General features: G+C 43.3%; 3 protein-coding genes across 11 annotated transcripts in view; 2 read left to right on the top strand and 1 right to left on the bottom strand.

The window, feature by feature from the left end:
* ATP2C1 (ATPase secretory pathway Ca2+ transporting 1) overlaps positions 1-1,351 on the top strand; it is a 153,625-nt gene extending 152,274 nt beyond the window's left edge. For all 5 annotated transcript variants that reach the window (XM_066351271.1, XM_066351277.1, XM_066351275.1 and 2 more), the window contains one exon: positions 808-1,351. In XM_066351271.1, the coding sequence (XP_066207368.1) occupies positions 808-903 (96 nt within the window). In that variant the 3' untranslated portion in view covers positions 904-1,351. The remainder of the gene's footprint in view (positions 1-807) is intronic.
* On the bottom strand, positions 982-12,176 carry ASTE1 (asteroid homolog 1). The gene is made up of 5 exons (XM_066351284.1): positions 11,940-12,176; positions 8,998-10,323; positions 2,734-2,944; positions 1,653-1,712; positions 982-995 (listed from the first exon to the last, which is right to left on the bottom strand). The coding sequence occupies exons 2-4, from the start codon at positions 10,300-10,302 to the stop codon at positions 1,663-1,665; spliced, it is 1,566 nt and encodes a 521-aa protein (XP_066207381.1). The 5' UTR covers positions 10,303-10,323; positions 11,940-12,176; the 3' UTR covers positions 982-995; positions 1,653-1,662.
* A 28-nt stretch (positions 12,177-12,204) lies between these two features.
* NEK11 (NIMA related kinase 11) overlaps positions 12,205-14,935 on the top strand; it is a 290,594-nt gene continuing 287,863 nt past the window's right edge. For 2 of the 5 annotated variants that reach the window (XM_066351278.1, XM_066351280.1), the window contains exon 1: positions 12,211-12,552. The gene's annotated coding sequence lies outside the window, so the exon portion shown is untranslated. Of the gene's footprint in view, positions 12,553-14,935 lie in introns of all 5 variants that reach the window. The other 3 variants (XM_066351279.1, XM_066351281.1, XM_066351283.1) reach the window with 3 other exon arrangements.

The raw sequence follows: 14,935 nt of genomic DNA on the forward strand, positions 1-14,935 counted from the left end.
TCTACCACTGAGCCAGCCGGCCAGGGCTATCCTGTTTTGTTTTAAAGGGATTTCTGGTAACTAGAGAGGATCCAGTCAAGAATGACCTAATTATTAAGGGAAGAAATGAATGTCAATAGGATGTCCAATCCGTCATTGGTCCCACCACTTTCTCACTGGGCCACACTGCTGCCCTCACTTCTGTCTTACCCTGCGTAAACTCCATAATCAAACATTAGCATCACTTCCTGGCATACAGGCTGCCTCTCCCTTCCACACTTGTCTGGCTAAATGAAAACCTTAAAGTCCACTTAAGCATCTAATAGTCATTTTACTAGAATAAAACCTCCATGAGAACAGAGATTTTTTTTTTTATGTTTTATTACACGATAGATCAGAGTAGGTATTTAATAAATATTTGAATGAATGAATGAATAAACAGTATGCCAAGTAGTAAGAAATGAAATACAAAAGAATAATAGGACTACAGTGACTGGAGAGTAATATGATCAGAAAAGGCTTTTACAAAATAATATTTGAACAGACGTAAGTGAGGGAACAAATTATATCCTACCAACTGCTTTTATTTTTTTTTAAACTTTTACTTTGGGACTGATTTTTAAAAATTTGATCTAACCCTGGAAATTTTCTTTGGGCATATGAAAATTATATTTTCCTGTTTCTAGCTCATGAGCTTTAATAGTGTTCCAAGACCAATTACACTAAGATTAATTTTAATAAGTACCTTCTTTGCTTTAAATGTGAATGAAAGTGTTTGCTTCCGTGTGCCGCCATCTGAACACTGGTTTCCCGTGCTTACCGGGTCAGGTCTGGCTCTGGGAGAGGCGTGGACAGCAGCTGATTGAGGTACATCCCCATCTGCAGACAGCACTGCCACTGACAGAAGACGTGAGCTGTGTCTAACTCCAGCCTCCTGCCCTGCCGCGCCTGCTCCTTCCGTCTCTGCAACTCTTCACACAACATCTTAGCACCATCCTTCTGCAGATCTTTCTTCTCTAGACAAAGAAACACCCCGAGGGCTGTATTTCACCAGTGGGCAATTTCAACACGCTGTATCAGCTTGTCCGTTTCTCCAGACAGAACACCTCACATGCCATAAAGAAAACGTTTATTTACATAATCAAAATGCTTTTCTGGCTCTTTACTCGTTTAACACCAATGTAAAAACCTTGCTGTATAAATTGAAATATTATACCGAAAAGCCTTTATAATGACAATCTAAGTTTATTCAACCCCAAAGTATTTTTTCCTTAAAATTTCTTCCACTGGTCTACCATGAGACCTTAAACATAGCTGCATGAAACTCTCTAAACCCTAAATCTGTCTCTGAAAAATATAAACTGCTATTAAATATCATTCTCTTTATTCTCGTCTCACCAAACTGCCTTTCATGGAGACCTCTGTGCTATAGCACATTTGAAGAAACAGCCCAGGTGTTCAAAGCACGTTGTAACTTCTGTTTTATGGGAGGAAAACAATAGTATGACTGAGAGAATGTGGCAGATGATCACTTCTTCACATAAGAGGATCAAGGCGCAAGAGGAAAAGAAGATTGCTGTGTGTGTGCGCGCAGCTGTAACCTGCAGCTTGAGTGGGGGCGCATAAAACGACACCTGGACCAACCCAAAGGTAGTAACAGAAAGGAGGCCCACCTTTTACCCATTAGGGAGCAGTAAGGCACTGAGCATGCCTGGGTGCCGGGTCCACAATTCCTAAAAGAGAAGAAACAGACCCTTGACATGCCCCTCCTGTTGGACTCAGGTAAAAATTTAATAGCTTGTGCCGTGAGAGTTTCCATAAACTATATTATTCAATGAGGTGACACCCCTAAACTTTTAGTGTCTTAACCATTAATAGGCCTTACTCTGCATTAAGTTGGCATATAACAACAGTCCCTCCTGACACCTACTGTCACACTTGGGCTTTCTTGGAGTCTATGCTGGTTCATTATTTCATTTAATTTATTTTAAAGAGTTAACTTCAGAGCAGCAATAGCCAGTAGGACTTCCTGCTGGGATGGAAATGTTCTATATCTGTGCTCTTTTAGCAGCACATGGCTACTGAGCATGTGAAATGTGGCTAGTAGTTATATTAGATAATACTGTTCCAGAGGGTGTTAACTGGTACATGTTTTGAATGCAGTGTTACAGCTTTCATAATCTTTAAGGAGAATTATCCCACGAAGTGCTGCTTACATTGCCTCAGAGCCCGTTGCTCCAATAGAAAGAGGCGTTACTACTACTGTTACTCCTTACACACCAGTGGAAACTGCCGGTGGAGAAAGAGGAAAGGAAAGCAGCAGCACACGCATGGATGTTTGCTGTGGTTGCATGGTCTTCAGAAGTTTCACCAGTGGGCAATGTCAAGTAAGTTTCTAGTGATGATGTTGCTGCTGCACTGACAGGGACAGGGACAGGAGAGGTGGAATATAAAATATATGCAACTGACATCACGCTGTCACACTTCAGAGGTCAGCGTTGGGTCCGCAGAGCAGGTGGGATTAGGCAGTATCCGCACATTTCACTGCTGTGCCCTTGAAGGCAAACCCTCCAGCACTGAGCCTGGCACGTGGAAGTGCTCAAGAATATCTTCCAATGAATAATATATTGGTGCCTCCATTTCTAAGTTCTGATATAACTGATAGGAGTAGATTATCCAAGAATATTCTTTAAAAAAAAAATTTATGTGTAAGTAACATGCAAAAAGACACTTCTGGAATGTCCAGATACCTACCAGGGTTGTTGATTATGGCATGCAAGGGCCCCATCAGCATCCCCAGCAGTAAGGCTTGTAGGTGATGTACTTTTGCCTTGGCCTCCGCGTGCTGCAGCCAGTAGCAACTGACAGCAATGGGCAGCTTCAGAGAAGGAGGGATTGGGTCCAGGACTCTCTGCTTCACCTTCAGCGTTTCTAACAAAAGTGTCTGCCGTCTAGCCAAGGAGAGCTGGAAATACATACCGAACACCTTGCAAGTTACTTTGGGGTATGTCTCCCCCACCTCTAGTATGAAGAGACTTTAATACAAATGAAATTGCTGTGTTGGGCTCTTTTCTTCCTGTGTAAAAAATTCAGCCACACTCAAAGAATTTCCAACATTAATAAGGCAGTTAATATAGTTGACTGAGTGGATGGATGTACTGTCTGCTGCCAAACAGCCCTTGCTCATGTCATTCTATTCTCCACGTAGGCTGGTTGGGCATCCTCACGGTACTTGGGAAGCTTGTTAAAAACGCATTCATCTAGTCCCACACCCTACATTTGGAGTCAGTAAACATGAGGGCTTGTAGGTGAGGGAATCTGCATTGGAGAAACAATGATCTATCCTCAACCAAACCCTGACTCAGCAGCGAATATTTAGGCCCCACCTTCTCCGGGATGCCTATACTGGTCACCACCAGAAGAAACTTAGGTGACATGCGCCCTTGTGGCATATCAGACAGTTCACATTCCATGCGCCCCTGTGGCGTATCCCAGTTCTCTATTCTGGGCGGTCCCCCAGTTGAATGTGTTTATTGTCTCTGTGTTCCCCTCCACAGGGATATTCCCAGGGTGGCTACTTAGAGGTGAGAGGTATATTCAAGGGAGATGGGGATATTTAAGGACTCCCTGCACATGCTTGCAATAACACGATGCACTCCCTTTTACTCCATGTTTCACAGAGTTCACTTCAAATAAAAGGAAGTAAACGGCTAGGAGGGCTTTGGGCTCCTTGTTGAAATAATTTTACCTTAATGAATCTTAAGACTTAAGAACCATAGAGACCTTACAAGTCACATACTTTTACAGATGAGGAAATCAGGATGATTAAAAGGGTACCTTCAGGGGGACTCGACAATCAAACTGTAAGAGAAAAATATGGTTGTATTACTAGTGTCTGCATGCAGCCAGAAAAGGATTTATTTCTTAACTTTCAGAAAGAATGAGACAGTCTGACACATTTCTTAGCACCAAACACCTAACAGCTGAGAATAAGGTGTTATCCTGAAATAAAACATTTTCAAAATTGACAGGATGATTTCATCATCAGTGCATGACAGCATTAAATCAATGATTTATAAGTACTGGTTTTAATAATTTAAAATGGTGATAAAATGTTTTTAATTACAAATATGTAAAGAACAGGATAACTAATCACCCCTTTGGGAAGTAACATTAACTACTTAAAGCAAAACAAAAACTTCTTTATAATCTAAATGAGAAAAACACACCAAGTAAAGGCTAAGAAAAATACATGAATTCTTTAATGACATATAATGCTTAAATTACTGAATTCTCTAGCCAACCTAAAACTTACAAAGCCGAGTGTGATTTGAGAGATATTCTGCCCCTCACTAATTCTACAGCCTTGGGCAAGTTTCTGAGCTTTTCTATAGTCAGTCTGATCATCTGACTGGGCATTATAACAATGCGTTACACAGAGTGTCCCAATGGATCCACAAGACCTTAGCCCCTTCCAAAAGGGGAATTACTCTGCTCATAGCCCTTCCATCTGGTGAGGTTTTATCCCCTGTGACAACTCCCAGGGGGAAGGAAAGCGCAGCCTGCATAGGAAGCTGCCACAGGGGTAGAGGTGTCTAGAGAGAGGCTGGTCTTGGCACTGCCTTACACCTCAAGCAGGTCCATTTGCATTTCTCCTTACGATTATCCTCTTGTTGGTTAACTTGAGTGGTGCTCTCCCCAGCAACTAGCATTACCAAAATGACAATACTATGTGGTTGCTGTGGGAATTAAATGAGAGAGTGAATGAAGTTTCTATTATAATAGCTGGCACAAAGCAAATAAAGTATTATTACAGCATCATGTTAAGAAAAACAAAATGGCCTACCCAGGTGGTGGCGCAGTGGATAGAGTGTCGGACAGGGACGCGGAGGACCCAGGTTCCAAACCCTAAAGTTGCCAGCTTGAGCGCAGGGTCGCTGGCTTGAGAGTGGGATCATAGACATGACCCCATGGTCTCTCCCAAAGGTTGCTGGCTTGAAGCCCAATGTCACTGACTTGAGCCCAAGGTCGCTGGCTTGAGCAAGGGGTCACTCATTCTACTATAGCCTCCCAGTCAAGGCACCTATGAGAAAGCAATCACTGAACAACTAAGGTGCCACAATGAAGAATTTATGCTTCTCATCTCTCTCCCTTCCTGTCTATCTGTCCCTCTCTCCTCTGACTCTCTCTGTCTCTGTCAAAAATATAAATAAAAATTTAATAGATACTCTCAGAGTTTCTATACTTTATCTGGAATCACATTTGCACCTGATGCCATTTAGAATTATGGGTTAATTAGAGCTAACAAAACTGAGCTAAAAACAGAATTGATTAGTTTACTCCAAGGGAAAGCCAAATAATATCACTGCATAGAGAGTGAACTAAAATTTCACCTTACTTTGAATTCAGTTAAGTGATGAGAACACTTGTCATCTCCCCTTAGCAAGGAGTATAATCAACCTGTCACATTCAGTGACTCAACTGGGTTTTCATGTGGAAAAAAATGTCCTCATCCCTATGTCACACTGTACAGCAACAAATCAATTCCAGATAGATTGTAATCTAAATATGAAAAATATATATTTTCTTGACCTTAAAGTAGATAGTAAATTAAGTCACAAAATAACAACCATCAATAATAAGAATTTAAATTAATCTATATAAAGAACATCTATTCATCAAAACATACTAGAGTTAAAAGACGATCCACATAAGGCATCGACCTGGAGCACTGAGGTCACCGGTTCAAAACCCTGGGCTTGCCTGGTCAAGGCACATATGGGAGTGATGCTTCCTGCTCCTCCCCTGCTTCTCTCTCTCTCCCTTTCTAAAAATGAATAAATAAAATCTAAAATTAAAAAAAAATTTAAGTAAAAAAGATCCACAGAATGGGAAAGGCTATTCCCCACAATACATGTTATTTAGCAAAGGACTTGTATATATATAAAGACAACAACAACAAAACAGAAAAATGGGCAAAAGACTGAACAGAAACTCACATAACAGAATGGTCAATGAACACATGGAAAGGTGCTCTAAACAGTCATCAGGGCAATGCAAATTAACACCCACTAAAATTGGCTACATGATGCCACTACAGAACCGCTAAAATTTTTTAAAAGGACAGAAAATACCAGGTATCAGCAAGGGTGTAAAGTGAGAGGAACTATCATAAGCTTGCTGGTAGGAATATTAATTGGTAAAACCACTTTATGAGACCACTGGCATATATCTTCCAAGCTGTGTATCCTGTAACCCAGCAATTCTGCTCCTAGTTATATGTGCAATAGAGATGTGTTTGTATTTTCATTAAATAATGTGTACTAGAATGTTCATAGCACTATTCAAATAGCCCAAACTGCCAACTCCCCAAATGCTCATCAGATATACAATGGAAAAACCAATTTTGGCATATTCTCAAATTGTAAAAATGTAGAGCAATGAGAAATGAATTTTCTACAACTACTCAGAGTGATAGGAATACATCATCGTATTGAATAAATGAAGCCAGGTAAAGGAATTCATACCGTATGATTCCATTTTAATAAAATACAAAAACAGTTAAAACTAGTTAATGTTTTTAGAGGTCAGGATAGTGATTACCGTGCATAGGTGAGGGTGTGGCTAGAACCAGACACTAGGGAAGGCCTCTGGGGTGCTGATAATGAGTCTTTATCTGGGTGTTCCGTACATGGAAGTGTCAACTTGGTGAAAATTCATCAAGCTGCACGATTATCTGCACTCTGCTGTATATAGATACTCAGGAAGGGATGAATTGCAAAGAGGCAAGAGGGAACTTTTAGGGGTGCTGGATACAGTCATTACTTTAATTGCAGGATGGATACACAGATGTAAACCTCAAAACTCATAAATGTACACACTTTAAATACAAGCACTTCATTGTACATCCACTATTCTCAACAAAGACATAAGTTTATTAAAAACCCTCCAACATATTTATGTTATGAATAGAAATGTAATTTCAGCAAAGCACCATCCTTTAGAATGTTGCTAATTTCAATTTTATTGCTGTGGGTAAAGTTTTAATAAATCCCTTCTGTTTGGAACTTGACTTATGCTCAACTTTCTATGAACAAACTTATGCAAATGTGATAAAGTTATCTGTGTTCCCTGGCATGGTAAAAATGACTTGTAAAACTGAATCTAGACTTGAATATAAATAAAACATCAGATGGGGACACCATGTCATGGGGCTTCCCTGAATACAATGGCTTGTAATTAAGCATGTCCCTTGAGGGACCTTGGAAGCCACATCTATGGAATTGTTACAAGAAAGGTTGGGTCCTGTGGATAAGGAGGCCAGTGAGACTTTGAGAATTCATGTCATAAAATTCACCGTTTTAAAGAGGTTTTTGTATATTTGTAAACTTGTGCAACCATCACTAATTCTAGAACATTTCATCACCCCCAAAAGAAACCCCGTTCCCATGAGCAGTCCCTTCCGCATTGCCAAGGAGGCTCCTGTCAATAATGGGAGGCCATGCAGGCCAGGGACTGGCATTACTGACATTCTGAGCCAGATAATTCTTTGTTGTAGGGGACTTTCCTGTGTAATGTAAGATGTTTTAGCAGCATCCTTGGCCTCTACCTGCTAGATGCCAGCAGAAACCCTTCCCTCAAACCTCTCCACAATCAAAAGTGTCTCCGGACATTGCCAAACATCCCCTGGGGGGCAACACAATCCCCAGTGGAGAACCAATGATGTAGAATGCTGCAAGGTCTCTCCCGGAAGAGGAGAACCCTGCTGGGAAGCTACGGCTACTGTCCTCCATGCTTGAGTAGACTGGCACCAACAGTGATCTGTGAGCCTTGTGAATCTGAGTGTTTAGTTGGATCTAAGAATAACCCCCAGTGAGCACTGAAATTGGTATTGTGAATTTATCTGTATTTAATTTGTAAATGTAATTGTGTTAGCATGAATAGTTTCATATTTATTTGTAATTTTTTTTTTTTTTGTATTTTTCTGAAGCTGGAAATGGGGATAGACTCCCGCATGCGCCCGACCGGGATCCACTCGGCACGCCCACCAGGGGCGATGCTCTGCCCACCAGGGGGCGATGCTCTGCCCCTCCGGGGCGTCGCTCTGCCGCGACCAGAGCCACTCTAGCGCCTGGGGCAGAGGCCAAGGAGCCATCCCCAGCGCCCAGGCCATCTTTGCTCCAATGGAGCCTTGGCTGCGGGAGGGGAAGAGAGAGACAGAGAGGAAGGGGGGTGGGGGTGGAGAAGCAAATGGGCGCTTCTCCTGTGCCCTGGCCGGGAATCGAACCTGGGTCCACCGCACGCCAGGTCGACGCTCTACCGCTGAGCCAACCGGCCAGGGCCTATTTATTTGTAATTTTTAATACAGAATATGAAAAACAAATTGAACACTGGGATCAATAGGAGGTTTTTTGTTTTTTTTATTTTACCCTTGACAAGGGAATTGGTCTGTGTAGCTGAGGTTTAAGCAGCCATTTACATAAGTTAAGAGTCACATTTTCATGATCAAACTAAGTAAATTACCATGATGCCACAAATCGAAAGCCTTAAAAAAGGTCCTCAGCAATAAAAATGAAAAATGAGACCCGAGCATCAGTTTTAATCTCGTTCGTTGAAACCCGATGCAGGCTGTTGTTAGCTATGCCTATAATCAATGCTGTTATTTTTTTTTTTTTTGTAGCTCAGAATATTTTCCTATGTTTCTTTAGCCACAGAACTCCATTGTATTAATAGCTAGTAACAACACAGTAGTAATAATCCCAGAGCTAGCACAGACTACTGAACCACAGTGAAAGGGCAGATGTGGATCTAAAAGATCTGCGCGTGAGTCCTGGCACCCACCCTGCCTGGCTGAGGTATCATTTAGTTCCCACCCTGCGCCCTGGCTTTCTCAGCTATGAAGTGGGGGCAGCACGGCAACCTACCCCAGTTTGTCATGTGGAGAGGAAATCTACGTGAAAGCACTTTGTAACCTGTACGGTGCTTTACAGAGATTCCATTAGTGTTACAAACACTTACCTCAGTCAATTTGCTTAAGTCAGAATGATCCTTGGGCGGTGCTACTGCATCAACAACTGATGTTTGGATGTTTTTATGAATCCTTTCCACTTCGCTGAAAGCTGGAGGCCAAGGAGGCAATGCATTGAAGGACACGTTTTCCAGATGTGGAGAAACATTCGAAAGAAGCCCATAAATGATTTGCCGGATGGGCAGAGCTATTCTGTGGGCATTTGGTTGCTGCATGTTTTCCACTTGTGTGTGGAGAATGGTCCGTCTTAGCACCAAAGCATCGCTGATGAAAGGAGATAGCTGACCTTTGGCCAAAGCCACTAGGACCCATTCCGGTAAACCCAGACCCAAGGCCTCTGGACAGTCATAAGTACCACGTTGGAAGAAGTGCTGCAGCTTCACCTGCGACTGCTGGTATTCTTCCATGGAACAACAGAGAAGCTCTTTAACATTTTCTCGATTCTTTTTTGGGAGATGCTTCAGAACATTATCTAGTGCTTCAGCAGGGTCAGCAAAACGAGACAACCAAGTCAGAAGTCCCAGAACTCGGTGGTATCTCCTGCCCGTAGAGCTGGCAGCTCCAGGAGGAGCCCGTACTTTACTTAAGAATGTCTCCATGATGGGAAGATTGATATGGTCGTTTCCACAAAGCACCGCAAAGAGAGGTAGTAGAGCCTTATTCATATTACTGAAGTAACGGCAGAGTCCATCAAGGGAAAACCATTTAGCAGGGATATAGGAGTCTTGTGTGCCCTTAACGGTGTTCACATTTCTCCACTGAAAGCTATTCAGTGGGCAAAACCCAGCTTTCAGGTCAAAAACGCAAAAGTCACTATCCGATGATAACACAGGGCAATTCCAATGATTGGCCAGTGTCATAATGTCCCGATCTGCTTCTGAAAAGCACTGAACAAAACATACCTGCAGCTTGATCAATACCTGTATGAACACTTCCCGGATGAGTAAAGGACATACATACCCACCCCCACCAACAGAAAGGGAATGGGCCATCTGGATCTTTTCTCTAGCTCTATCCTTCAAAGTTGTAAGCTTTTTATCTGAAATGTCACATCCTCCATCTAATACAACATACGGACATATATTACAAGAAAACAGCGATTCAAAGAACTTTTGTACAACATCTGCAAAAGAATCGTAGTCCCCTCCATACCGGAGCTCCAAATTTGAGTTGAAGCAAAGCTGGTGGAAGAGAGCATAGCCATCAATGATAATTTTTGTGTTTCGCAACTTCAAATCAGCGAATAACTCATAACTATGGTCTTCCACAAAACTCATTAGTCCTCGGACACCCATGATGACTGTCTGAAGAATTGCCTGTTTAAAACAATAGAACGCACTTTCAATCGATGCTGGTGACAGGGGACCAAGTCATTGTTTCCAGCACCATCAAATCAACAGCAAATGTTATTAAGAACTCTTTAAATCCCACATATTAGATGTCAGCATCGCAATTCTTCTCTGGATCATCAGGCAAAACTAACTAGCTGAATGCTCTTTCATTTTTTATTGTTTTCCCTGTATGTTACAAGGTACAGATTGAATGGTTTCATGGAGCTTGATCTTTGGATCTGAATGAGGTTGCTGATAATTCTAAAGGAAAATCAATTAAAATCCATTACTGATACACTAGTATAGAACTTGTTAACTTTGATATTGAGACAGTCAGCATTTACAACACAGAACATTTGTTTTGTGGGGTCAAAATCAAAAGTCAAAAACCATAAAAATGATATCCTTCTCAATCTCATAATTATTAAATCAGAAAGCATTGCGCTTCAGTTAGTTAAAGTATGTAGGGTCAATGATATGAATCCAGATTTTCTTTTTTGAAAATCAGAGTCTGGGAACTTCTTTCAGGCATTGGCTTGTGGTCCCATCTTAACCAGCATAGTTTTGAGTAAGGAAAGTTTTCATGCCTCGAGGAACCTCACTGTCCAGTTTTACCCCAACCAGAGGCTCTTCTCATCTTGTCTTTGCATACCTGTCCCAGTTACCAACAATATTCTTCAATACCTGTCTAACTTAAGTCACAGAATCAGTATCACTAGTTTTTCCTTTGGCCTTAGGCTTCAAAATGGCTCAGCACGGTACTATTACAAAATCGTGAGATTTTTGTCCAGCATGGGTTTTCTTTTTTTTTCTTGACATTAATTTTTTTTTTTTTTTTTAACAGAGACAGAGAGTCAGAGAGAGGGATAGACAGGGACAGAAAGACAGGAACGGAGAGATGAGAAGCATCGATTATTAGTTTGTCGTTGTGCATTGCGACACTTTAGTTGTTCATTGATTGACTTCTCATATGTGCCTTGACCACGGGCCTTCAGCAGACTGAGTAACCCCTTGCTCGAGCCAGCAACCTTGGTTCCAAGCTGGTGAGTTTTGCTCAAACCAGATGAGCCACACTCAAGCTGGCGACCTTGGGATCTCGAACCTGGGTCCTTGGCATCCCAGTCCGATGCTCTATCCACTGCGTCACCGCCTGGTCAGGCACATTAATTTTGATTTTTAAAGCTACTGCATTAAAATTTATCTTGGTTACAGAGTTTTTGGGTATCCCCTTACCATTCTGCGTCTGACTCACTTCACCATCTCTTGGCCCTGTCTCAGCACCTTATCCTGTAGAATACTTATTTGGTTAGTGGTGTGTCTTGTAAAGTTTATGCCCGCAGAACCCGAATAAACTCCTCCTAAGCTAATTACAGGACCTTGCACAGTTGTTCGACAAATGCATGCAGGATAGGAGAAAGGCGCACAGAAGTCTTTGATCTAAGTCCTCAAACAAGGCCTTCACACATCGCTCCACCCAGGCCCTCATAACCCTCGACCCGGACCAGCAGCACAGGCCACCTGGTCCTTCCTCCCACGGGACCTGCCCCTCCAACGGGAGCCCCCGGGAGCCCAGCGAGCAGTGGAAGCGGAAGCACCCTCACCTGAGAGCGAGGACAGGAAGTCCTCGGGAGACGTCACTGGGAAGCCGGATTCCGTGTAGCAGTAGCACCAGACTGCGCCGGGCTTCGGGCGCTCCGCCGCTAGGTCGCTAAAGAAGGTTGGGAAGTGCGCGCCCAGCCTTTTAAACGACTGCTGTCGGGTTAGACAAGCTGGACTGGCCGCGCTTGGTTTCTTTCCCCCTCCTACTTGAGTCCGAGCACACTTCCGCCCCGATGGAGCTTAGGGCCGCCTCCCCGACTTCCCAGCATGCCCTGCTTTGTCTCCCTGGCAACGGTACCCAACATTTGGGGCCATAGCCTGGAGCTCCGAGGGTCCCGCTTGCGGGCGGAACTCTGGACAGAGCCTGGCTCTGCGGCTTCTCGCCCGCGGCCCGGAAAGGTATGCGAAAGGTGCTCTCCCGGCGCGCCGAGCTCCTCCGCGCCAGGGAAGGCGGTGGTTTCGGGCTGCCCCGCTCGAGGTCCGCATCCTTGCACCTCCAAGCCTTCGACCCCCCTCACTTCCCTCGACTCCTTACCTACCAGATCTAATCCTTTCTCCGGAGAATAAAATGTTGCTAGTGCCCCCCTCCATATGTTAACGCGCTTTGCGAAAAAGGTAAATTTAAGAAAAGTTGAGACTGTTATGTTAGTTTTATTTACCTTAAGGTTAGGTTTACCTTTAAGGTTCGATTCCTACTTTAGCAGAATCTGGTGTCAAATCTGCTTCTTGCCGTTTATCATTACCCGGGAAGAAAACTACTTGGCTTTAACCTCTGATAAACACTACCTTACCTTGTCTTTTCCCCCCAACCTGATCAGCTTCACCTCCAAAGGTTAGTTATACAGAGTGGTAATCTTTTACTTTTGTCACAGTTCCGATCCAATTTTGTAAGTCCTTGTCGTCCCTCCGCCTGCCTGCCCCTTAGGCAGCTCTGGTCACTGAGGATACAAAGGAAAAGAAGGTGTGTTTTTCAGGCTGTCAAGTTAGTTCACAACCTTTTGAGGTGGGAGGGAAGGTACCTTGACAAATGAACAGGTAGTTCTAGAATCTAGGTAGTGCGGTCTAGTTCTAGAATCTAGACAGTTTCTGGTTACACAGAGGACACTAATGGAATTGATGGCCTAATGGTGGCCTGGGAAGGGAGCGCAGGGCTCAGAAGGAGAGTTTGAGCCAAAGGGAACCTTTTCTAAAAGTATGCTGTGGCCTGATCCAGGCTGTTTAGACACTGCTAGGTTAACATTCACAAATAGGAGCCTCTGGGAAATGGGACTTCTCAGAACTATTCTATCCTTCGCTATAAAGGGGCTTTTATTTCATCTTTAAAATAAGGATAATTATTGAGTGATCTGAAGGGTCCTTTTCAGTTGAGAAGCTGTAAATCTCTACATTTTTTAACAGCTTAAGTTGACCAGAAAGTCTCACTTTTATGCTAGCAGAGAAAGAAAAAAAAAATCCATTTGGATGCCTGCTCTCCAGTTGTTTTTTTCAGCAGTAGACTTTACTGATACTTTCTGTGACTTTGATAATTCCACTTAAGTTTTTATTTATTTGGGAATTTTGACATATGGGCCTCAGCTCTGAAGTTTCAGCTCAATGCTTACAGGGGTCCCCAAACGTTTTACACAGGGGGCCAGTTCACTGTCCCTCAGACGATTGGCGGACCACCACATACAGTGCTCCTCTCACTGACCGCCAGTGAAAGAGGTGCCCCTTCCGGAAGTGCTGCTGGGGCCAGATAAATGGCCTCAGGGGGCCGCATGCGGCCTGCAGGCTGTAGTTTGGGGACCCCTGTATGAGCACATAGCCACTCAGGTGATTTGTTTTCTTTTTCTTTCTTCTTCCCTCCCTCCTGCCCTCTCTCTTTATCCCCCTCCCTCTCTCCCTTTCTTCCTTCCTCTCTTTCTTAGCTGGTTACTAGTCTTGTTACTGGTGAAGTGATGAAACCTTCGTTATTGTCTTGCTTGAGAGAAAGAATTCAGTCAAGACACAAAGTATAGCAAGCAAAGCAACGGTTTATTGGCCATGCAGGAATACACTCAAGACGGCCTGAGTGGGCAACTCACTCATGAGAATGAGTGCCCCTTTTAGTTACAGGATTTAAGCATTTATGGGCTTTACTTCCTGGGCTTCCCCATTACCATCTCTTTTTTTCTTTCTAGCTTCTTCTTCTTTTCCTGTCTTGTATCACTTTGTGACTGGTACCGTATCAGGGAACTGCAGACCATCATCTGGGTGTGGTGAGGTTTATCTTGTATACCAGGAATGCGTGGGGGCAGTTCATCCCTCCACTGCCTCTGCCTCTCCCAGCTCATGTCTACCTACCTACCTAACCTAACATTCTCACTGGCATCGGGTGAAACTTGCCTTATTTCAATAAATACCTTATTTCAAGAAAGAAAATGCTGTACATCAGCAATTCTCAACTGGTATGCTGCAAGAATTTTTAAAACGTGCAATATCTGAATATTTCATCGGGGCACTAACCTCTTTTCCCTTAAATTGTCAAATAAAAAAATGACACCAGCCAACACAACAATAGCCATCTGGTGTGAATGACCTGTCTTGAACCATAAACCTATATATAATTCATACAATAGAGTTACATCTTACTGGTCACACTACGTAATAAGTTTACATCTGATTGGTTAATTCTTGGTGCCAAAAATCCTTATATACACGTGTAGGCACCTGATTTTTAAAAAAGTCACTTTGGGCCAGTTGGCTCAGCAGTAGAGCGTCGGCCTGGCGTGCAGGAGTCCCAGGTTCAATTCCCGGTCAGAGCACACAGGAGAAGCACCCATCTGCTTCTCTACCCTTTCCCCTCTCCTTTCTCTCTATCTCTCTTTTCCCCTCCCGCAGCCAAGGCTCCACTGGAGCAAAGTTGGCCTGGACACTGAGGATGGCTCCATGGCCTCTGCCTCAGGCGCTATAATGGCTCAGGCCTCAACAGAGCAACACCCCAGATGGGCAGAGCATCTCCCCGTAGTGGGCATGCCGG

This window comes from Saccopteryx leptura, chromosome 10, assembly GCF_036850995.1.
Source record: "Saccopteryx leptura isolate mSacLep1 chromosome 10, mSacLep1_pri_phased_curated, whole genome shotgun sequence".
NCBI classification, from domain to species: Eukaryota; Metazoa; Chordata; class Mammalia; order Chiroptera; family Emballonuridae; genus Saccopteryx; species Saccopteryx leptura.

Excerpts from the sequence above, each read along its gene's own strand:
- ASTE1 (XM_066351284.1), bottom strand. The coding sequence starts at position 10,302 with ATGGGTGTCCGAGGACTAATGAGTTTTGTGGAAGACCATAGTTATGAG. Across the intron at positions 2,945-8,997 it reads ACTTAAGCAAATTGACTGAG|CTCTCCTTGGCTAGACGGCA; the intron begins GTAAGTGTTTGT and ends ATGTATTTCCAG. Across the intron at positions 1,713-2,733 it reads TGCCATAATCAACAACCCTG|GAATTGTGGACCCGGCACCC; the intron begins GTAGGTATCTGG and ends CTTCTCTTTTAG.